Source organism: Microtus oregoni, unplaced genomic scaffold (assembly GCF_018167655.1).
Source record: "Microtus oregoni isolate MIOR12 unplaced genomic scaffold, Mior012 000022F_ref0000154, whole genome shotgun sequence".
In the NCBI taxonomy this organism is placed as follows: domain Eukaryota; kingdom Metazoa; phylum Chordata; class Mammalia; order Rodentia; family Cricetidae; genus Microtus; species Microtus oregoni.
In genome coordinates, this window is record NW_024543081.1 from 4,255,733 (window position 1) to 4,278,878 (window position 23,146).

General features: G+C 43.8%; 1 protein-coding gene across 3 annotated transcripts; it reads left to right on the plus strand.

Annotated features, from left to right (window-relative positions):
* Nucleotides 1-2,216: 2,216 nt before the first annotated feature.
* Syce3 (synaptonemal complex central element protein 3) lies at nucleotides 2,217-22,367 on the plus strand. 3 transcript variants are annotated; one of them, XM_041672628.1, is made up of 3 exons: nucleotides 2,217-2,294; nucleotides 16,385-16,493; nucleotides 22,013-22,367. In XM_041672628.1, exons 2-3 carry the CDS (start codon nucleotides 16,385-16,387, stop codon nucleotides 22,168-22,170), a joined length of 267 nt encoding a protein of 88 aa, XP_041528562.1. In that variant the 5' UTR covers nucleotides 2,217-2,294; the 3' UTR covers nucleotides 22,171-22,367. The 3 variants fall into 3 exon arrangements, with proteins under 3 accessions (XP_041528562.1, XP_041528564.1, XP_041528563.1); XM_041672630.1 differs by having other exon boundaries at nucleotides 2,239-2,349; XM_041672629.1 differs by lacking the exon at nucleotides 2,217-2,294 and adding an exon at nucleotides 10,683-10,953.
* Nucleotides 22,368-23,146: the final 779 nt, after the last annotated feature.

Consider the following 23,146-nt stretch of genomic DNA (forward strand, 5'->3'; position numbering starts at 1 on the left):
TTCATTGTGTTAAAACGTCCCTGAGCTTCCAAAATATTTTCCCAGACTTTTTTTCTCATGAGGTCTATGTAACCTCCCCTGAAGAAGTGTCTGGATCATAATAGGTTCACCCAGTCTGGGAAAACTGAACAGAGAATTTCCAATGAGCTGGTTTGTAATTCATGTTAAAATAAAATCATTAAAGCCAATGGGTGGTGGCGCACACCTTTAATCCTAGCACTCAGGAGACAGAGGTAGGCTGATCTCCGAGTTCAAGGCAAACCTGATGAGTGAGTTTGAGGACTACACACACACACACACAAAAAAAAAAAAAAAAAAAAAAAAAAAAAAAAAAAAAAAAAAAAAAAACCTTAAGTTTTGGAGCTGGAGAGTTGGCTCAGTGTTTGAGATCACGTGTCGCTCTTGTAGAAGGACCCAGTTTTAGTTGCCAGCAACCCAGAACTGTAAATCCAATCCCAAGGGATCTGAGACCCCTCTTTTGACCTCTGCAGTCATCACGCATGGATGTGGTGTACATACATACACACAGGCAAAACATTCACATAAAATAATAAAATAAATCTTAAAACAACAACCACCCTTCAGCATTAGCAGACAGATCCTAATCACACTACAGGAGATTCTAAGGAACGAGGTCAGGCTGTGTGTCTAGGGTATATTTAATAGGCGCCTGGGTGACAGTTTGCTGGTCTCAGCTATGCAAGGCATGGGCATACCTGACAGAGCCTCTGGGCTTCCTGGGAGCTCAAGTTTTCATATCTGACTTGTAGGGGATGTTTCAGCTACGCAACTCCACTGCCAGACAATGCTCAGGACCGTCACCTTCCACCTGAGGAGGCCCCCGAACTTCCGTCTTCATTCCTTCCACAGGAACAGGCCCATCTACACCTTTTTACTTTGCTTTTGCTAGACTTTCTGCCTAGAACCTTGCCCCCTTCCTTTTTTTTCCCCTTGGCTGACTTCATTGCCCATCAGGGTTAATCTTGACTTGTGTTTTCTCTGGAGTTTTATCACTGAAGTCGGGAGTGAGCTGTTTATGCAGTTGGGAAGTGATGTGAAGACTAAAGGGTAACTCACACACGCACACATGCGTGGCTAGGAAGATAGCTTAATAAAGTCCTTGCCTTTCACGCAGGAGGACATGAGCTCGATCCCCAGGGTAGGAAGAGGGTTGGTTTGGACTAGCCTATTAGTCTCCAACTAGAGATTTGGAGGGTTGTTTTTTGTTGTTTGTTTGAGTGATTTTTTTTTTTTTGAGACAGGGTCTCTTTGTGTAACTTTGGAGCCTGTCCTGGAACTTGCTCTGTAGACCAGGCTGGCTGGCCTTGAACTCACAGAGATCTTCCCGCCTCTGCCTCTGCATCCAGAATGCTGGGATTAAAGGCATGCACCACCACCGCCCGGCCTGATTTTTTTTTTAAAGATTTATTTATTGTATTTAGGAGTGTTTGCCTGTATGTCCGTATGTTCACCATGTGCCTCCATCCAGGTTCCACTAGAGATCAGAAGGTGGCTTTGGATCTTCTGAAACTGGACTCAGAAGCGGTTGTGCTGGGAACCGAATCCAGGTCCTCTGTAAGAGCAGTAAGTGCTCTTACTCGCTGAACCGTCCCTCCAATCTCCCCACCCCCACGTAGAACTTTGTACTCTCTAAGCACTGAGTGTCTCTGTTGCCTGTCCTTGCTTGGTGATGTAGGGATCTACTCCGTGGAGACGGAGCTGCTCACTGTAGGGCAGACTTGGACCCGAATTAGTGCACAGTGCTTCGTCTGTTTTTGCCGGTGAGGTAACACCTCTCCCTCGTCTGAACCCCGCCGTCCCTCCATAAGCACTGACTTTCCCTGTAAGACAGGTGCAACAATGTCTGTCACACATAATACTGGACATTTAACAACTATGTCTAGCTCCTGAACACTGGGGACAGAGTATCAGACAGGGCCGTGCCCACGTGGCTGTACACAGAGAACTTAATTGTCAAGCAGTGAAGGCTACAGGGTCGGGGAAGCTCAGGCAGGAAGCAGCACGCGGCTTCCTCCTTCTCTACTCCATTGCCACTCAACCTAGGGCCACCTAAATCCCGGGGAAAACCAGGTGAGGTCAGGTGAAAGGCCACAGAACAGGCCCCGCCTACTGAGAAGCCCCGCCCCTAGGAGAAAGCAAGCCAATGAGAGCGAGAAGCCAGTTCCGGGGGCGGGACTAGCAGCGGAAAGGGGCGGGCGTCGTTGCCAGGTGTCCCTCCTTCCTCTCCCGCCGCGTGGGCTGTGGAGCTGACCAGAGCGCGGGCCCAGCCTGAGGTGAGCGAGGCTGGCGGGGCGCGCCCCGGGGCCCGACTGTGTCGGCACGCCTGAGGTCTGTGGGGATTCTCGGACTCTGGGGCTGGGTCCCCGCGGTAGTCACACCTTCAACGCTGTGCCTCGCGCCTTGCTTCCGTCCCTCACGCCTCACCCGCCACTTCTGACACCTTCCTCTTTAGTTCCTCCACCCCTGAACCCAGACGCACTCCTTCATGTCCTCACCCGAAGCCTCGTCTCCCACCCCTCAGTCTCCTCCTCCCACACCCCAAGGACCTCCCCTCGGGCTCTTGGACTACAGCAAAACTGGCTCCCCCCCCCCCCCCCCCCCCCGTCTCCTCACCCACGCGGGAGATGCCTCGCCTCACCTCACACGTCATTATTTCCCTCTCCTCAGCTTCCTCAGTCCCAACCGCAGATGTCTCCTTCCTCAACCTTTCCCTCACGTCCCCTCAGCTTTTTCCCTCCACATCCAATGCCACCCCTCATCTCCCCACACAGCCTCAGTTCCTTCCCCTCAAGTTTCCTCAGCTTACATCCCAGTTGCCTCTGCTCAGCTTCTCCACCCCACAGCCCAGATGTCTCATTTTGTCTCTTTAACTCCATACTCCACCAGGCTTTTTCTTTTGGGCCACCAACCAGCTCCCAAATCACGACAGGGAGACTTAATAGTTATGAATGCTCAGCCTAGGTTCGGCTCACTTCTGGCTAGCACTTTTAACTTAAATTAACGTCTTTCTCTCTCTCTCTCTCTCTCTCTCTCTCTCTCCCTCTCTCTCTCTTTTGATTTTTCGAGACATGGTTTCTCCATGGCTTTTTGGTTCCTGTCCTGAAACTAGCTCTTGTAGACCAGGCTGGCCTCGAACTCACAGAGATCCGCCTGCCTCTGCCTCCCCAGTGCAACTTCTTTCTCTTTATCTACATTTTGCCTCAGGAGTGTTTACCTTTTCTTTCTGTATGTCTGGCCCCAGGTTGTCTCCCTCGTTCTTGCCTCTCTTCTCCTCTCTTCTCTCCTTTTTCTCTCTCTTCCTCCTATTCATTCTCTCTGCCCACCAGCCCCACCTATCCCTCTCCTGACTAGTTATTGGTCTGCTTTTTATTAGACCAATCGGGTGCCTTAGCAGGCAAGGTGAAACAAGTGCAACTCATTTAACCTAATTAAACAGATGCAGCACAAACAAATGTAACTTTGCACAGTTAAAGTAATATTCTGCATCATAAGCAAATATAACACATCTTTTTGCCTAGTTAACTACAACACCACACTCTTATTATCCTCCCCTCAGTGTCTTCTGCCATTCTCCACTTCCTTATCTCTCTTCCCTCATCTCCTCGCCCTACACCCTTCCCTTCTCTCAGCTCCCTTCATATCCTCATTCCACACTTTATCTCGATCAGTTTCTTCAACCCATATTCTTACCTGCTTCTCCTCTGTCTCTGGTCCAGCCTGCAAACCCTTCATTCAGTTTCCTTACTCTATACCACTAAACCCTTGCCCTTAAGCTTCTCATCTACAGCCAAAGCCTGCACTCCTCTCTCTACTCAGCACCAACACTTCTCTTTATACCTGTGGTGGTTTGGATAAGAATGCCCCCACCCACTGGGTGATAGTGATGCACACCTTTAATCCCAACACTTGGGAGGCAGAGGCAGGCGGATATCTGTGACTTCTAGGCCAGTCTGATCTACAGAACTAGTTCCAGGACAACTAGGACTGTTACACAGAGAAACATGGTGTCAAGAAAAAAAGAATGCCCTCACACACCTACCTCCTGAGGCTGAGGCTCATGTATTTGAATGTTTGGTCACCAGGAAGTGGGACTCTTTGAATGGATTAGAAGGATTAGGAGGCAGTATAGCCTTGTTGGAATAGGTGTGGCCTTGTTGAAGGAATTGTGTCACTGGGGGTGGGCTTTGAGGTTTCAAAAGCCCACATCAGGCATAGACTCTCTCTGTCAGGATGTAGCTCTCAGCTACTGTTCCAGAACCTGCCTGAATGCCACCATGATCCATACCATGATAATGGGCTAAACTTTTGGAACTGTAGGCAAGCCCCCAATAAAACACTCTCTTTATAAGAGTTGCCTTGGCCATGGCATCTCTTCAGAGCACTAGAGCAGTGATTAAGAGAGAAGTTAGTACCAGAGAGTGGGTATTGCTACGACAGGATTGACCATGCTGCTTACTGGTGGATTGTGAATTTTGGGACTTTGTATTAGGAAAGCAGTTGAAGGCTGTAAATGGGGCTTAGTGGGCCATACTAGTAGGATCATGGAAGATAGTGGTGCTGAAAACAGCATAAATTATGATGGCCCTGCTCATGGAGTTTCAGAGGGGAAGAATTTCAGTATGTGATCTAGAGACAATTCTTGCGATATTTTTGACAAAGAATGTGGCTGCTGCTTGTTCTTGTCTGAAAAATCTGCCTGAGACTAAATTGAAGAGCTTTTGGATTAATGACATTGACAAAGGAGCTTTCAAGACAGCCTAGTATTGACAGTGTCGTGTGGTTATTAGTGATCACTCTTATGTGGCTCTACAATGAAAAGGAACAGCAGGACAAGGAAAAATACAAAATGCACACTTTGTGGAGAAAAGGAACACTGGGAAATGTTTTGTTGGCGCTTAGTCCAGTGCTCAAGAAGAAAAGCCTGATGCTAAATGAAATACAGAGAGTGGTGACTTCAGGTCAAGGCCCCCCTTCTCCCCTCCCCACTCGGGGGGGGGGGGCTTGTGAAAAAGAATTAAGGAAAGCTTAAGTAGTGAAGAAAACCATCAACATCAGGAAGCTGAGGCCATTGTAATTGAAGGAGGGGGCCATGTTCCAGCCCCAGAAAGCAGCAGGACGTGGCAGTCAGACACAGTTGTTCTGACTTTAGAGTCAAGGGTACTAAAAAGGGGTTGTGGACATTCCCTCTGCAGCCAAGGAAAGCCAATGAGGTTAAGCATGCAGGAGAGCCCCTGCATGGAGACTTGGAGAGGTCGTTACCTGAAGCTGTGAAGGTGAAGCCTGGATTATATTGGGGACCTCAAGATGCTGAAGATGCCAGAACTGTGAGATCTCTTGTCAAGGATAGTTGGGGACCAGGCATGGAACCAGCCCATGAGAGAAGTGTGCAGCAGTCAACAAAGCTGAAAAGCGTTTTGACGTCAGACACAGGAATGCAGAATTTAGAGTTTGCCCTTCTTGCTTTGGTCCAGAATTTCCTTGCTATGCTCCCTTTCCCACCTTTTGGAATGGAAATGTATATTACCATGATGTATATGTGTCATTGTACGTTGGAAGTATGTGATCTGCTATTTGATTTTTCTTTCACATGGGGCTTACAGTTAAGAAAATTCCTTAAGTCTCAGAAAAGTCTGTGGACCTTTAAACAGTGTTGAGACTGTGATAGACTATGTCTGAGGACTTCGGAAGTTGAATTGAACGCATTTTTGTGTTATGATATGGATACAATCAATGGGAGCCAGGGAGTGGAATGTGGTGATTTGAGAATGGCCCCCATAGGCTCAGGTATTTGGATGCTTGAACAACTATTTAGGATGCCATTAGGAATTATACTGGTTTAGGAAATTAGCAGTTGTAGTTCTGCTCTTGTTTCAATGGCTTTACCATCCACAGGTAGTTGGCTGATTTTATCATGCCAAGCATGAGTCCCCTCCTAGCGAGTGGGCCTTAAGTCCAATCAGGTTGCTGTTGGTTACCCACAAGTGCCACCCTTGTTATGCCAGTCATTATTGTAGTACGGAGGCATTACAGCTGGTTAGGACTATCGATTGCTTTTTTCCCTCTGCAGTTTGTGTGGCTCCTTCTGGTAGTATGAGAGCTAGTCCTCAAGGATGAGGCTTCCGTATCATAGCCAAATTGGTTCTTCCAAGCCCAGTGTCCAAAGTGGGTGGTAGCATCAGCAAAACGGTCTTACCTTCTTTTTCTGTAAGGCACTAAGGGCATTGGCTGTAGTCTATATTGTTTGGGCAGAGGGGGTCCTCTTGAATCGCCCTGACCAAAAACTCAAAAGGAAGTTACCTATGCCTGGCAAAGGGCTTTTCCCCCTTCTTTTGGTTTTTCGAGACACAGTTTTTCTGTGTAACAGTCCTGGCTGTACTGGAGCTCACTTTGTAGACCACGCTGACCTAGAACTCACAAAGATCCACCTGCCTCTGTCTCCCAAGTGTTGGGATTAAGGGTGTGTGCCACCACACCGGACATGGAAACAGGAGGGGGATGGTGTGAGGAGTATTGTCACCCCAGTTGACGTAACTTCAACTAAACTATACACATATACAATTGCATATGAATTGTGTGTGTATGTGTGTGCATATACTGTAATTTTAAATATGGCATTTCAATTATCCTTAGTATTATTTATTTGCCCCTCTCTGTGTTGCCCTCCCCATCCCTATGTAAGGTTCCCCACCTATTTTTCCCATTTCCCCCTTCATAGCAACTGCATCCTACTCATCCCCTCTCCTCCCCACCCCCATAGACCTCCTTTTTTTGAAACAGCACCTTACTATGTAGCCTTTGCTGACCTGTAACTCCCTGTATAGGCCAGTATGGCCTTGAACTCATACAGATCCTTCTGCCTCTGCTTCCTCAGTGTTGGGTTAAAGGTATGTGCCACCACACTCAGCTGCCATCTTTCCTTCAGAATTTTCTGTTATCTGTAGCTATTCAGATTATCTACTCACTGTGGTGGCTGGAATGAGAATGGCCCCATAGGCTCATATGCTTGAGTGCTTGGTCACCAGTTAGGGAAACTGTTTGGGAAGGACTAGGAGCTGTGGCCTTGTTGGAGAAGGTGTAGCCCTGTTGCAGGAGGTATGTGTCACTGGGGGTGGGTTTTGAGGTTTCACACATGCTTTGGTGGCTCAGTCTCTCTCTCTCTCTCTCTCTCTCTCTCCCCCCCCCTCTCTCTCCCTCTCTCCCTCTCTCCCTCTCTTCCTCTCTGCCTGCTAAGCAGGATCTAATGCTTTTAGCAACTGCTCCAGTGCCATGCATGTCTGTTTCTGCCATGAAGGTCATGGACTCTACTACTCTTGGGAAGTATGAGCCCCAAGTTGCTTTCTTTTATAAGAGTTGCCTTGATCATAGTGTCTCTTCACAGCAGTAGAACACTATGACTCTTTTCTGAAGATTCAGAGCTAGCATCCACAAATAAGAGAAAACGTGGTCTTTGTCTTTCTGGGTCTGGATAATCTTTTCCAGTTCCATCCATTTACTTACAAATTTCCTACTTTCATTTTGCAGCTGAATAGTGTTCCTCTGTGAATCTGCAGCCTATTTTCATTACCCGTTCACCAGTTGAAGGACATTTAGGGTGTTTCCTTATCCTAGATATTGTAAATAGAATGATGCAGGTATGAATGCAGTAGGATGTTAAAACCTTTGGACATGTGCCCAGCAGTGGTATAGCTGGCTATATGGTAGGTTTGTTTTTAGTTTTTTGAGAACTCTCAAATTTTTTGAGAATTTTCCAGAGTGGCCGCTGTTTTGGTTTTATTTGTTTGAGGCAAGATGTCATGTAACTTAGGCTGGCCTCAGACCCATTATGTAGCTGAGGATAAGTTAACCTTAAATTCTTTTTTGGGGGGGAGGTGGTTTCAAGACAGGGTTTCAAGCTAGCTGTCCTGGAACTAGCTCTTGTAGACCAGGCTGGCCTCGAACTCACAGGGGTTTGCCTGCCTCTGCCCTCCGAATGCTGGGATTAAAGGCATGCGCCACTACCGCCTGGCATAACCTTGAATTCTTTTTTTAATATATGTTTATTATGTATATAGTGTTGTGCCCACATGTATGACTGCAGGCCAGAAGAGGGCACCAGATCTCAATTCAGATGGTTGTGAGCCACCTGTGGCTGCTGGGAATTGAACTCAGAACCTTTGGTAGAGCAGTTAGTGCTCTTACCCTCTGAGCCATCACTCCAGCCCCTAACCTTGAGTTCTTGATCCTTCTCCTTCTAATTCCCTAATGCTGGATTACAAGCATGTGCCACTATGCCCAGATACTTTACCTTCTTAAATGAACATTTATGCCAAGGATAATGGTACATACCTATAATCCTAGCACCTGAGAAAAGAGGAAGGAGGATCAGGAGTTCAAGATCATCTTCAGTTACAAAGCAAGTCTGAGGCCGGCCTAAGCTACATGGGACCTTGTCTCAAAAACAAGTAAAGAAAAAAGATCAATAAATAATTGACATTTCATTAAAATTTTGAAACCCAACTTTATCTTATTCAGTGTTCAAATTCCTAAAATGTTAAGAATTGTATACAAGTGCACTGTGCTAGCATGATTTTTCACCCCTCCAATTCTTCATGTGTACCACCACCACCTCTCAATTTTATTACTTTGTCTTCTATAACTATTGCACTATTATGTGTATATAATATATATATATGACATATGTGTATGTGAACCTCCTGAGTCTAATTAGTGTTGCTCATATGTGTATGTGTTTAAAGCCAACCACTTAGGGTTGGGTACTTGTCCCTGAGGAAAGCTGGTTTACCCTTCCTCATCAGCCATTGACTGCCTATAGCTCTTCTTCTGGGGATGCAGCCATGTGATATCTTCCTCCAGCCACACTGGCATGTTGATGGGTATGGTATTTTCAGCAGACAATTATATTGTTAAGTGTTTGTGTTTATGACATCCCTGTAATGTCCAGAAGACAGTGTCTTACAGCAGTCATCCTGGTCCTCAGGCTCTTACAATCTTTTCATCTCCTTCTCTCTACAATATTCCTCAGCCCCGAGTAGGACATCTAGCACCTCATCCTCACCCAGTCTCTACATTTTGACCATTTCAACAGATGGTAGTATCTCTGTAATATCCTCCATCTGCTACAAAAAGAAGTATCATCGAAGAGGATTGAGAGCTGCACCTATGAATATAAGAATAAGTATTTAGAAGGAAGTTGTAAGCTATATTATTAGCAGTATGCTTGTAGCAGATTATCCTCTAGGCTCTGTAACCTCTTCTGCCATGGGTTTTTTAGCTGGGTTTACAGGACCAGGGATAGTTCCCCTGAATTAAGCAGGCTTTTGGTTGCCCCCCAGATAAAAGTGCCACTATTGCACCATTAGGGATATCTTGCCAATACTGTAGTTGTGGTTCTTGAACTTTACAGAGAGGTAGAATTGTTGATAACTTTTCTCCTTTGGCAGCTCACCTGTCACCTTTTTGACACTATGAGAGCTAACCCTTAAGGAAGATGCTTCCAGATACCAGTTTCATTTCTTCAAGTACTGTGACAGATTTTTATGGTGTCTTCAGCAATAGGGTATTACCCTCATGTATGGCAATCAAACAAGGACAATGGCAATAATTTATATTGTTTTTTTTGGGGGGGGTTCCTAGATTTGAATCTTTAGGTTTGAGTGTGTAACTTAGTGTAACCAGCCAGAAAAACAGAAAGGAACCATTTGCAGGGGGGTGGGTGTGGGTGAGAAGGACCTCTATATAGAGAGAGGCATGGCAAGAGACAGATGCTAGGAAGGAAGAACGGAGATCAAATGGGAAATGGGAGAGAAGATAAAACAGAGGGAGAGAGCCAGGCAGTGGTGGTGCACACCTTTAATTCCAGCACTTGGGAGGCAGAGAGACAGAGGCAGGCGAATCTCTGTGAGTTCAAAAACAGCCTGGTCTACAGAGTGAGTACCAGGACAAGCTCCAAAGCTACAGAGAGAAACCCTGTCTCAGAGAGAGAGAGAGATTGTGGAGAAAAGAGATGAGAGTCACTTCTCTCCTTTCATAGTGTGGGTTTCCAGGAATTGAACTCTGGTTGTTAGGCTTAGCAGAAAGCACTCCTATCAGCAAAGCCATCTCACCTGTCCTGGAATTGCTTTTTGTGCAAAGAATGTGGAACACTTTGGTACTTCGGACTAGAAAAGCTATTGAATGATGTAAGCATAGCTTAATGGGCCATTGTGCTTGGAAAAAAAAGATACTGAGAAAAATGGAGAGTGGAGGCCCAGCTCAAAGGTTTCAGATGGGAACAAGAACTCTAATAGGAACTGGGATAATGACCATTTACGTGGATAATCATCTGCTCATATCTTGAGATCACAAGTGAAGTTGAATTTGAAGGTAATTGACAGATTTATTCAGCAGAGGAAATTTCAAAGCAACATGATGTTCAAGCTGGCGCTAAAGAAGCAGTTGTAAGAGAGAGATCAGTACCATGTGGTTCGTTTCCTGCTCTGCACTGGGACAACAGGAAGTGTTCCTCGGATCAGCACACAAAAGGTGACACAGCTGTGGTCCAAGGAGGCCAGAGTACGTCATAAACTAGCAGCAGAACTGGGCAGTGTTGTAAACATTGTTTCACGTGATGCTGGTTTTGAAAGCATGATGTATTCAAGATTCAGTTGACTGTGAAGGATAGCTGAAGCTGGATACCATGCGACAGGGTTAGAGACCCTGTTGAGAGCTCCGGAAAGACCACTGAATGAGGCTGAGAAGGCAAAGCCTTAGTTGCAGTGGAGATGCCAGGACAGTGGGACATCTTCCACAGCCATAGTTGTGGAATAGAGCCAGCCTAAGCCTAAAAGGAAAGCTGTGTATGCGGCAAGTAACAGCTGGAGGGCACAGGGCTACTTTTGAGCCCATCAGAATGCGTCATGAATCCAGATGCTGGACGTGGAACTACACAATTAGGTATTTTCCTCACTAGATTTTGGTTTTGCTTTGGCGAAATTGTTTCATAGCTCTGCCCTTCCTTTTCGGAATAAGAATGTTTACACATGCCATGTCAGTATTTTGTTGAAGTACAAATCTCATAGTTAAGAAACTAGGACTTTTACAGTGTTGGAATCTTAAAAGGCTCTGGGAACTATTAAAGTTGGGCTGTATTTTACATTATGAAATAAATATGAGTAAATATAATAAATACAAGGGGGAGAAGACTATAGGTCAAAATTATATGTTTGTGTGTTGAGTTAACAAGGAAGAGAATTGTCCAGTTAGTTTGAATTCTCAACTTTACACAAGCTAGAATCAACATGGGAACACAGTCTCAATAAGGGATTTATACAAATCAGATTGGTCTGTGAGGAGGTCTGTGGGGGATTTTCTTGATCTCATGAGCTGAGGTTGGAAGACCCCATTGTGGGTAGCACCATTTGAAACATTTTTTATATTGTTCTATTATTAAATAAAAGTTGGGAGTCAGATATCAGGGTAAAAATTCGATTGATGAAAGAAGTGGTGGAGAAGCTACCAGTGACCTCCTCTCTCTCTCCTTCCCTGATCCAAAGGGCCCACAGATATTTCTCAGCCCATCCTGACTGCTTCCTGTGTCTTTCTATATGTGTTCTGGGTCCTCCAAAACCTCTATAGCTAATTCTGGAATTCTAGTTAGCCAATCACTAATTCTGCCCCTGATTCAAGGTTAAACTTTATTGTCCATTTCAGAATGTCAGTGAGAACAAATATCTTGCAACATTTCCCCTTTTTTATCTAAAAGGAAAAGTTTTTAACAAAGTAAAACTGTATACAATAAGAACAATTATCAAACCAAGTGGTAATGGCACACACTTTTAATCCCAGCATTCAGGAGGCAGATGATGAAGGTTGATGTCTGTGAGTTTGAGGCCAACGTTCTACAGAGTGAGTTCCAGGACAGCCAAGGCTATACTGAGAAACCCTTTCTCAAAAAAAAAAAAAAAAAAAAAAAAAAAAAAAAAAAAAACAATTATCAAGTAAGAATTACATTCATAATGTTCAGTCCATTTGTATTTGGCATATTTGGAGAAAATGATCTAATTATCCTATCTTGGTGAGTTCAAAGTTTTGTACCTAATTCACTTTTTATCATAACTTGTATTTCCAACCTAGAAATATCTTTTTAGACCTTAAAACATTTTCTTAGATAAACAACTTAAGTTTTTATGCCTTTCAACCTTATACACTTTACATATCTTTTGTTAGTTAGTTTCTTTTCTGAATTTGGTAACAAGGAAAACTGTAACTATAACTATCTAGTCTTTAATCCTATCAGAGACCTGAGAAGGATATAGTATTACCTGAGTAAACAGGAAGTGCAGAGCAAATAACTTCCAAAACTATAGAAATGACAGACACTGTCTGCCTGGACAGTCACCCTAGGTTCCTCTGCAATGTTGAGGCATCCATCTTTGGGGTACAGGCCTAGAATATCTAAGCAGGCTTTTTAAAGGACTGTCCTATCTTGTCTTAGCAAATTTGGAAATCACCTTCTCTTTTGTCCTGCTTGTCCAATTTGGACAGCATACTGCCAGCACTCAAGGTAAGGGCAGTTTCTTGCCCAGTAGATAACTTTTCCACAATGAAAACAAACTCTCTATAGAGGTTCTTCAATGTCCATCATCGTTTTTCAAAGTAAGTTGATACTGCCAGGAACAGGCGTGTCTCACAGTCATGAAAAGCCTTATGTTATTAAAACTTATTAAATGCCATATTCTGTAGGTCTCTGAAGTGTTTGAAGACCATCTATCTATCTAAAATATATCTCTGTTTGACCTTGAAAACATACCTATTGTGGCCACAAATTTGATTATTATAGATGACAACTACTAGCCTGCATTTCTTAATTATCCTAAATAGTTTGTAATAATAAATTTCAAGGACCAAAACTTTACATTACATTGTTAAATGAGTTGTATAGGCACAATACCTTAAACAAGAATAGAAATATATACATTATAACAAATATAACCAGGCCGGGCGGTGGTGGTGCACGCCTTTAATCCCAGCACTCAGGAGGCAGAGGCAGGCGGATCTCTGTGAACTCGAGACCAGCCTGGTCTACAAGAGCTAGTTCCAGGACAGGCTCCAAAACCACAGAGAAACCCTGTTTTGAAAAAGAAAAAAAATAAAATAAAATATATATATATATCCATAAATTTGTATCAATATACAAAAATCCATACCAATGTAAAATATTTGAGATTAGTAGTTGCTCTTTTTTTAGTTTAAATGTAGATTCAATAATCTATCCTTTTTTCTATCATTCTGTCTTCCCCTTTTTTTGTTTTCAGAATGAGATCCCTGATCTGATCTCCTTTATTTAGTTTCCTACCTGACCATGACCAATAACAACTTGCAACTAACCTCCCTAAACAATGATAAACATCCATAATCCACCAAACAGCCAAAAACCACCACCCTACCTTTTGGGAATGGGTATCCTGTTTTTACATTTACTTTCTCTTGTCTGGGAGTGACAGCAGCTTTGGGAAACCCTGAGAAAATGGAGATAATGGTCAAGTTCTGGGAGAGCTAACTGTTATCTTGGTGTGACGGGAAAGTTCACAGCTTATCTAAAGTCCTGACTGAAGTAGTCTATGAGGCTGTGCCATCTTAGCTAAACACTTTGAAGTTGTCTTGAGCAGTTTGTAGTCCAAAACTGATCTTTGAGTGGTATTTGTCAGCTTAGTGGGGTTACCACAATCCAGGTGGATTATGTGATCTTTTGGTGTCCAATTTCTTGAGTTCTTTGTATATTTTGGAGATCAGGCCTCTGTCTGATGTGGGGTTAGTGAAGATCTTTTCCCATTCTGTGGGCTGTCGTTTTGTCTTGTTGACCGTGTCCTTTGCTTTACAGAAGCTTTTCAGTTTTAGGAGGTCCCATTTATTAATTGTTTCTCTAAGTGTCTGTGCTTCTGGGATTATATTTTGGAAGTGGTTTCCTGTGCCAATGCGTTCAAGTGTACTTCCCACTTTCTCTTCTTTAACGTTCAGTATGGCTGGCTTTATGTTGAGGTCTTTGATCCATTTGGACTTGAGTTTTGTGCATGGTGATAGATATGGGTCTATTTTCATTTTTCTACATGTTAATATTCAGTTAGGCCAGCACCACTTGTTAAATATGCTTTCTTTTTTCCATTTGATGTCTTTTGCTTCTTTATCAAATATCAGGTGTTCGACGATTTGTATATTGATATCTGGGTCTTCTACTCAGTTCCATTGGTCCTCCTGTCTGTTCTTATGCCAGTACCAGGCTGTTTTCAGTACTGTAGCTCTGTAGTAGAGTTTGAAGTCAGGGATTGTGATGCCTCCAGAAGTTCTTTTATTGCACAGGATTGTTTTGGCTGTCCTGGATTTTTTGCTTTGCCAAATGAAATTGAGTACCGTTCTTTCGAGGTCTTTGAAGAATTTTGCTGGGATCTTGATGGGCAGACTATATTTTCTTAACACGTCAACACAAAGCTTGCATTTTTATTGATTCTTTTTTAATTTTATTTTTATTAAAAATTTCCACCTGCTCTCCTCCTCCCATTTCTCTGGATATGTAGGTGGGGGAAGGGTTTCTGTCCCACCAACCGGCTCCCAAATAACCACACAGAGACTTCTTATTAAGTATAAATAAATAAACCGACAGCTTAGGCTTATAACTAATTAACTCTTACAACTTAAATTACCCATATTTCTTCTCTACACCCAACACATGGCAGTACCCTTTTTCAGTACAGTATGTTCATCTCCTGCTTCCTCTGCATCTGGCTGGTGACTCCTCATGCCTGCACCCTTCTTCCCAGAGTCCTCTCAATCTTCCTCTCCTGCCTAACCCTTTCCTGCCTAGCTATTGGCCTGTTGGCTGTTTATTAAATCAATAAGAATAATGCATATTCATGGTGTACAAAAGGATTATTTCACAGCAGGGATGTTACCACCCACAATGGCCCTCTTAAATTAGTGATTGCCGAATGTCCCCAATGGGAGCTGGAGAGATGGCTCAGCAGCTAAGAATACTTGATGTCCTTGCACAGGACCTGGGTTCAGTTTCCACATGGTGGCTAACAACTATTCATAATTCCAGTTACAGGATTTTCAGTGTCTTCTTCTGAACTCCATAGGCACCAGCACTCATATGTACATATCCCCAACACAGACAGACAAACGGACAGATGGACGGACACACACACAATTTAAAAATAATAAAAATAGGTGGGCAGTGGTGGTGCACGCCTTTAATCCCAGCACTCAGGAGGCAGAGGCAGGCGGATCTCTGTGAGTTAGAGGCCAGCCTGGGCTACAAGAGCTAGTTCCAGGACAGGCTCCAAAGCTACAGAGAAACGCTGTCTCGAAAAGCCTAATTAATTAATTAATTAATTAAAATAATAAAAATAAATCTTTAGGACTCGAGAGATGGCTCAGTGGTTAAGAGCATTCAATCCCCAGGACCCACAAAGCAGCTCATAACTAACTTCAGTTCTAGAGGATCTGATGCCCTCTTCTGGCTTTCTCAGGTACTGCATACACAAGATGCACAGGTGTGTATACAGGCAGATAAAACACATACACATAAAAAATAAAAATAGGTTAAACTTTAAAAATCATATTAAATTAAAAATCAATCGATCAATCTTAAAAAAGAAAGAGCCGGGTGGTGGTGGCGCACACCTTTAATCCCAGCATTCGGGAGGCAGAGGCAGGCAGATCTCTGTGAGTTCGAGACCAGCCTGGTCTACAAGAGCTAGTTCCAGGACAGGCTCCAAAGCGACAGAGAAACCCTGTCTTGAATAACCAAAAAAAAAAGAAAGAAAGAAAAAGAAAAAAGAAAGAAAGAAAGAAAGAAAGGAAGAAAGAAAGAAATTTTCCCACAAGCATGCCTACAGAACAATCCAATGGAAGCAATTCTTCAGTTGAGATCCCATCTTCCCAGATGTATCAAGTTGACATCTGAAGCTAAGTATGACACATTAACAAGGGTCAAAGAGCTGGGCAATGGTGGCGCACACCTTTAATCCCAGAACTCGGGAGACAGAGGCAGGCAGATCTCTGTGAGTTTGAGGCCAGCCTGGTCTACAGAGTGAGTTCCAGAACAACCAGGACTATTACACAGAGAAACCCTGTCTCAAAAACAAACAAAAACAAACAAAACAAAAAAGAGAAAGGATCAAAGAAAGAAAAGAACAACCAACACATGTTATAGTCTGTGTGGACCCTCACACATTTCCATCTAACCTCCAGTACCTCTAGGGCATAAGACATGTATTCAACCCTTGACAGATAGGGTAGCAGTTGTTCAGAGATTGCTCTATGAGCTGCAGGGTGGGAACTAAAACGCCAATATATCCCATGCAGCTTCTTTTTGTTCACTGCTTAGATGGCTGACTCTGATCCTGGGGAAAGAAACTATGATAACATGCTGAAAATGCTGTCCGACCTGAATAAGGACCTGGAAAAGCTATTGGAAGAGATGGAAAAAATCTCAGGTAGGCTGTCTTCCCAAACAGTATGTCTTCCTCTTCTTTCCAAGGCTTCCTTGTCCCCCTAACTTATGGACCTATATCAAGTGCTTTCTCCCACAAGGGCTTCCCTAACATCCTTCCAACTTTATAGTTACAATGATTGACTCTGAATTATTTTGATTATCTTTCATGTGATTATATCTAACTTGTACCTATGGACTGTTGTCTTCTTGAGAGTAGAAATAGAGACATGTAACTGGCATAGCACCAGGTACTAACTCACATGCACACCAAATGGCAAGCGTAGGTCATTATTACACTAGAGAACAGAAGCTGAACAGTCTATCTATGAATTACTTAAGTTGAAAGGTTTGGAATGATCAGGATAAGATTAATGAATTACTGAAAAGGGAAGCACAGCACTGTGGAATAAAGCAGCAACAGGATGTATATATTTATTTATTCTTGGGAAGGGATATTATATTGTTATTTTACTCAGCATGTTTTCATGAAGCAGTAGCAACAACATAATTTCATATGTTCTTAATTCAGAATGATTCTAGAGGCAAATTTCTGAGTTCGAGGCCAGCCTGCTCTATTTAGTGAGTTCCAGGACAGCCTGAGCTACACAGAGAAATCCTGTCCCAAAACAAAATAAAAAACTTTAAAAATTATACATATGTCTTTAATCCCAGCACTTGGGAGGCAGAAACAGGCAGATCTCTGTGAGTCTGAGTCAGCCTAGTCTACAGAGTGAGTTCCAGGACAGCCAGGGCTACACAGAGAAGCCCTATCTTGAAAAACAAAAAAAAATAAAACACAAAAAATTCTTATTATCTGTGAGCCCAAATTTTGCTACAGAAAATTATTGGGGAAGAAGGTTTTACAGGGCATATATACTTTTCTCAAATGCAAACAATTTTGGAGCAAGCAAGATGACTGAGTGTGTACAGACACTGTAGCTGAGCCTGACCAGCTGAGTTCACCCTCACAGTTGGAGAGAATCGACTCCTCAAAGCCGTCAACTTCTGACCTCCACACGTGCACTATGGCACATGAATGTGTGCACACCAACACACACACACAGTTTTAAGTAAATTATTCATAGCAGGTTGTAAAATTTTCTGTTTAGAAATGTTTGCAGGGTTTTTTGGGCTGGTGTATTTGCATACATATACATATATGTATATGAACATTTTAAATGCATTTTAGTTATCCTTTTCTAAAAGGTCTGTAATTCATTTTTCACTACAAATATAACTCCTTCAAACAGAGTAGTGTCACACACCTGTAATACCAGTCCTCAGGTGGGGACCATGGCAGCCGGTGGGCATGCCAGCTAAGAACATGCAACTTGAAACACAACCACAAGGCAGAAAGAGCTAACTGGGAATGGCATGGGCTTTTGAAACCTCAATACCAACCCCTAGCGCCATATCCTACAGCAAGGCCACACCTCCTAATCCTTCCCAAACCAGTCGGCCAACGAGGACTAAGTATTCAAATAGATGAGCTTATGGGGCCATTCTCAGTGAAACCACCACACCCATTTTAACTCATGAAGTTCTGTGAGTGTGTGTGTGTGCATGTGCACGTGTGTGCATGTAAATGTTTGTGTTGATATGTGTGTGCATACATGTAGAGGTCAAAGGTCAGGCTGTGTCCTCTTGGATCACCCTCCACCTTATTTTTCTGATACAGACTCTCTTTGAACCTGAAGCGTGTTGATTCAGCTTGACTAGCTGACCATCAAGCCCTAGGAATCCCCCTGCCTCCACAGCCCTAGAGCTAGGATTACCGCATGGACCTCCATGCCCAATGCATGATGACTGAGGATTGAATTTGGTTCCTTGTATTATTTACACAGGAAGTACTTTCCCCGAACCATCTCCCCAGCCTCAACCACCTTTGAAGAGGGGAGGGCCTCACTATGTAACTTAGGCTGGCCTGGAACTCACTGTGTACATTAGACTGGCCTCCAACTCACGGAGATCTTCGTGCTGATGTTAAAGGCATGTGTCACCACACCAGGCCACCATGAAGTTCTTACAGATTATATGATAGCTTAGCTGCATTGTTTATGCCGGGTTTAAGAGAGTACAGTGTCACATAGCTGTTGTCGATGTGGTTATCATCACCACCATCACCATTCAGGAAGTTCCCCTTCCTCAGACCTTTTTTGTATTTTATGGTTCTGGGCTTTCCAGTAACAGATTCGTTTACTTAATATTCCATTTGGATTTGTGTTAAAACTGAACGTTATGGTATTCATTGGACCTTTGTTTTCCAGAGCCAGGGGTTGAACCCGTGTTCATATGTGAAGTAAATGCTATATCCCAAGCTCCTTCAATCCTTTACATTAGTATGGGACATCAATGCTCCTTGGAAATGTCTCTCTTAGGCTAGAGTTCTTGTTTCATTTGGTTTGTTTTTGTTGATTTTTTTTATTCTGGAAGTTTTTATTCTTCCTATGTTGGGAATCAAACTGAAGCTTCGCACAAGCTACAGAGGGTGTGGTGATTTGAATGAGAATGGCCGCATAGGCTTGTAAGCTTGAATATTAGGTCCTCAGTTAATGGAAGTGTTTGGGAAGGAGCTGGAGGTTGGCCTGTTGGCCCAGTCAGCATGCCAGGCCCAGACTCACACACACACACACTCTCTCTCTCTCTGCCTGCAACTTGTGGATCAGATGTGAGCTCTCAGCTGCTTCTCCAGCACCATGCCTGCCTGCTGTCACACACCATGATGGTCACGTCTCACCTTCTCACACTGTCAACAAGCTCCCAATTAAATACTTCCTTTAAGAGTTGCCTTGGTCATGGTGTCTCCTCACAGCAATGGAAGTAACTGAAACAGAGGGCTCAGCTCCAGGACACAGGTGTGTTCAAGAGCCTGTTTGTCTCTTTCATGGACACTGACCTTACAAAAGAAGTTTTTTTTTTTCTTTCTCTGCTTTGGCCTAGGAAGCTCAGAGGAGTTTGAATTCTAGGTGCTGTGGGATACTATGTGACATTTATTTTTGGGGGCGTTACTTTTATCCCCTGATGTTATTTTCTTTCCTATCTTAAGTCTTTGCCCTGAGTACTTGCATTATTTATTTTATAGTAAAAATTTCTAATTTTGGCCAGGTAGTGGTGGTGCACACCTTTAATCCCAGTACTCAGGAGGCAGAGGCAGGTGGATCTCTGTGAGTTTGGTGTACAGAGTGAGTTTCAGAATAGCCTGGGCTGTTACACAGAGAAACCCTGTCTCGAAAAAAAAGTTTCTAATTTTAAGCAGTTCTCCTCCTCTCGATATCCAATTTCGTTGCTCATAATTCTACATTCCACAAAATATTGAGCATGAACACAACCCAGCCAACAGTTTGACAGTTAGGACAAGGGTCACCTTTCTTCCAGCTCCCAATAACAGTCCTCATTTTTATCTGGGCTATCATAATAATGGCTTTACCATCTGTAGGTCTCCAAACATCCTGTCCAGGAGGATTTGTCTCTCCAAATTCCTCTTTTCTTCCTGAACCAGAATTACTTTTTTTTTTTTTTTTGGTTTTTCGAGACAGGGTTTCTCTGTGGCTTTGGAGCCTGTCCTGTAACTAGCTCTTGTAGCCCAGGCTGGCCTCGAACTCACAGAGATCCGCCTGCCTCTGCCTCCCGAGTGCTGGGATTAAAGGCGTGCGCCACCACCGCCCGGCTTCAGTACTGTATTATGTACTTCTATTATGTGCTTCAAAACTCAGGCCACCTCTACCCACCACCAAAGCTGCTCCCATACTTCCAGGTGTTGCTATAGCAACACTCTTCTAGTTGGTACCAATTTCTAACTAATCATCTGGGGGTACCATAACAAATGGCCACAAACAAGATAGCTTTAAAAATAAACATTTATTTCTCATGGTTGGTCCTAGAGTTGGGAAATCCAAGATCAAGTTGCCAGCAAGTTATCTGGTGAGAAGTCTCCTCCATGTTTGTACAGTCATCTTCTTCTCATTGTGTTCTCACACGGCCAGCTGCAAGTGCTGTGTCTCTCCCATGAGCCATGAGGGCTCTACCCTGACTACTGCACATCTCCCAGAGGCCCATCACCTATGCCATTAACTTGGGACCATATTTCAGTAATAAATGTAGAGGCATGCGTACATTCAGTCCATCGTATATGCTAAGTGGTTCATATAGTGTCTGTTTGGTTCTCACTGGAAGCTACTAAGTGGTCTCTGTCTTATGACCGAGTCAGCAAATTTGCTCCCTTGTTTAAGGTCACATAGCTAGCAGGTAGAGGGATGGGAAGCAGACTCTGCTCTGAGTTCCAGATCCACATGTCATCTGCTTCCAGGGATTTGAAAAGGGTGGTCTGCAGACCCTTTGTGCTAGAATGATCCCCAACCTGCTAGACAAAAACTGTTGTGGAATGATCCAGTGGTCTACATTGTAAGAAGTGTCCCAAGTGCCGCTCCTAATTCAAAAATTAAAGGCTCCCCATGCTCGTAATAGAATCATATAAACTCTGTTGAGACCTGTAAATAATTTCCCCATAACTAAGTACATGCTTCTCTCCACTGCTTCGAGTCTGTGACAAAGTGATGTTGCTTTCATATATGTACACATGCTCATATCTAGCACTAATCATTTTCCTGTAATCTCATTGGTGAGTTTCCTTGAAGATATAATTTCCCAAAGTATCCAATACTTTTCACCCTAGTAGAGGAATAAAGGACATGTCAGCTGTGTTCAGTTGTCATGCAGTGGGGCAGACCATGTTCTGTACAGTCCAGAGGGAAGTGCCGCACCAGAAGTGGATGCTGCAGAATGGGCTCTGCACACACTTCCACTGCTTCTGCGCAAGAAGCTCACTTAGGCCGTCCAGCTGCGCTCCAGTTGTTCTGAGGAAGAGCAGAGATGCTCATCTGTGTGATGGTGAATGCTCAAGGGTGCCTAACAGTGAGGCAGCCTGACCTCTCGAGGATGTCAGGGACAGGTAGACAGGTGTCTCAGGTCATTGGGCATGAGAAAACGCATTTGGGTCTCATGGGTCTAGAAATGGTTGGATTACCTTGAGCATGTAAGCTTGGGTAAAAATTATGACCATTGGCTGTGGACTACAGACAGGTCAGAGCCCATGCTTTGCTCTTACACTTCTGCCGTTCCATATCAGACTAATCTCCAGCTTGTTACTGTCATAGGCTTAAGTACTGAGACCTTTATCATTGTTGCTACTGTAGAAAGAAGTTTTAGAGGGCTGGAGAGATGGCTCAGTGGTTAAGAGCATTGCCTGCTCTTCCAAAGGTCCTGAGTTCAATTCCCAGCAACCACATGGTGGCTCACAACCATCTGTAATGGGGTCTGGTGCCCTCTTCTGGCCTGCAGTCATACACACAGACAGAATATTGTATACATAATAAATAAATATTTAAAAAAAAAAAAGAAGTTTTAGAAAGGGTTTATAGCACCCTCTCAGCTTTCTCCGAGGGTCTGACCCCTAACACTAAACACAGTGCCCCCCACCCAGAGCTTCAGCACCTGTCACCTGACTGGACCTGTTTGTTGTAGTGCAGGCAACCTGGATGGCCTACGATATGGTGGTCATGCGTACCAACCCCACACTAGCAGAGTCCATGCGCCGGCTGGAGGATGCCTTCCTCAACTGCAAAGAGGAGATGGAGAAGAACTGGCAAGAGCTACTCACCGAGACTAAACGCAAGCAGTAAGCCACCATTTGTCACCAGCCTGAGTGCAGAAGCCAGGGCATGGGTTCAGAGGCCCAGGTGTGTAGCTGTGTGCACGGCACTCGTTTCTCAATAAACTTATTTTCAAGCAAACCCAAGAGCTCCTTTCTGTCTTGCACTATGATTGACATAACTTCATATCAGACTCTGTGAGCAAAGAACAGTGTGTGAGGGAGATGGTTTCGGTGGGCAACACTGTTGGTGTCAGCTGTCCTAAGTGCAGAACTAAAGGAGAAACGGGAGTCTGCAGACACAGGCGCTTCCACTCAAGGCTGAGTTCAGTCCCCAGGACCAGGCAAAGGGATAAGGAGAAGAGCAACCCAGAGTTGTTCTCTGACCTCCTCACAGTACACATGGCACATGCATTTCCCTCACAATAATAATAAAAAAATCATTTCTTTTTAAAATATTTTTTTATTTTATGTGTATGGATGTTTTAACTGCATGTATGTTTGTGAACCATGTGTATTCAGTGCCCACAAATACCAGAAGAGGGTGTCAGATCCCCAGGAATGAGGCTACAGACAGTTGTTAGCTACTATGTGGATTCTAGGACTCAAACCTGGGCCTTCTGGAAGAGTAACCAGTGCTCTGAACACAGAGTCATCTCTCCAGCCCCTAAATTTCTTCTTCTTTTTTTTTTTAATGTAGAAAATGGCCTAGTTGGGACAAGTCAGGTTGCAGGCCAGGACAAGCAAGAGTACTCAGATTTGAGCCGGGTGGTGATGAACCACCTTTAATCCCAGCACTCAGGAGGCAGAGGCAGACAGATCTCTGTGAGTTCAAGGCCAGCCTGGACTACAAGAGCTAGTTCCAGGATAGGCTCCAAAGCTACAGAGAAACCCTGTCTTGAAAAACCAAAAAAAAGAAAAGAAAGAGCACTCAGATTTATCTACCTGCCTAAAGTAGGCGTCAGTAGTTAGCCTCGGACACCAGGCCAGATGGCTGCCAGAGATCC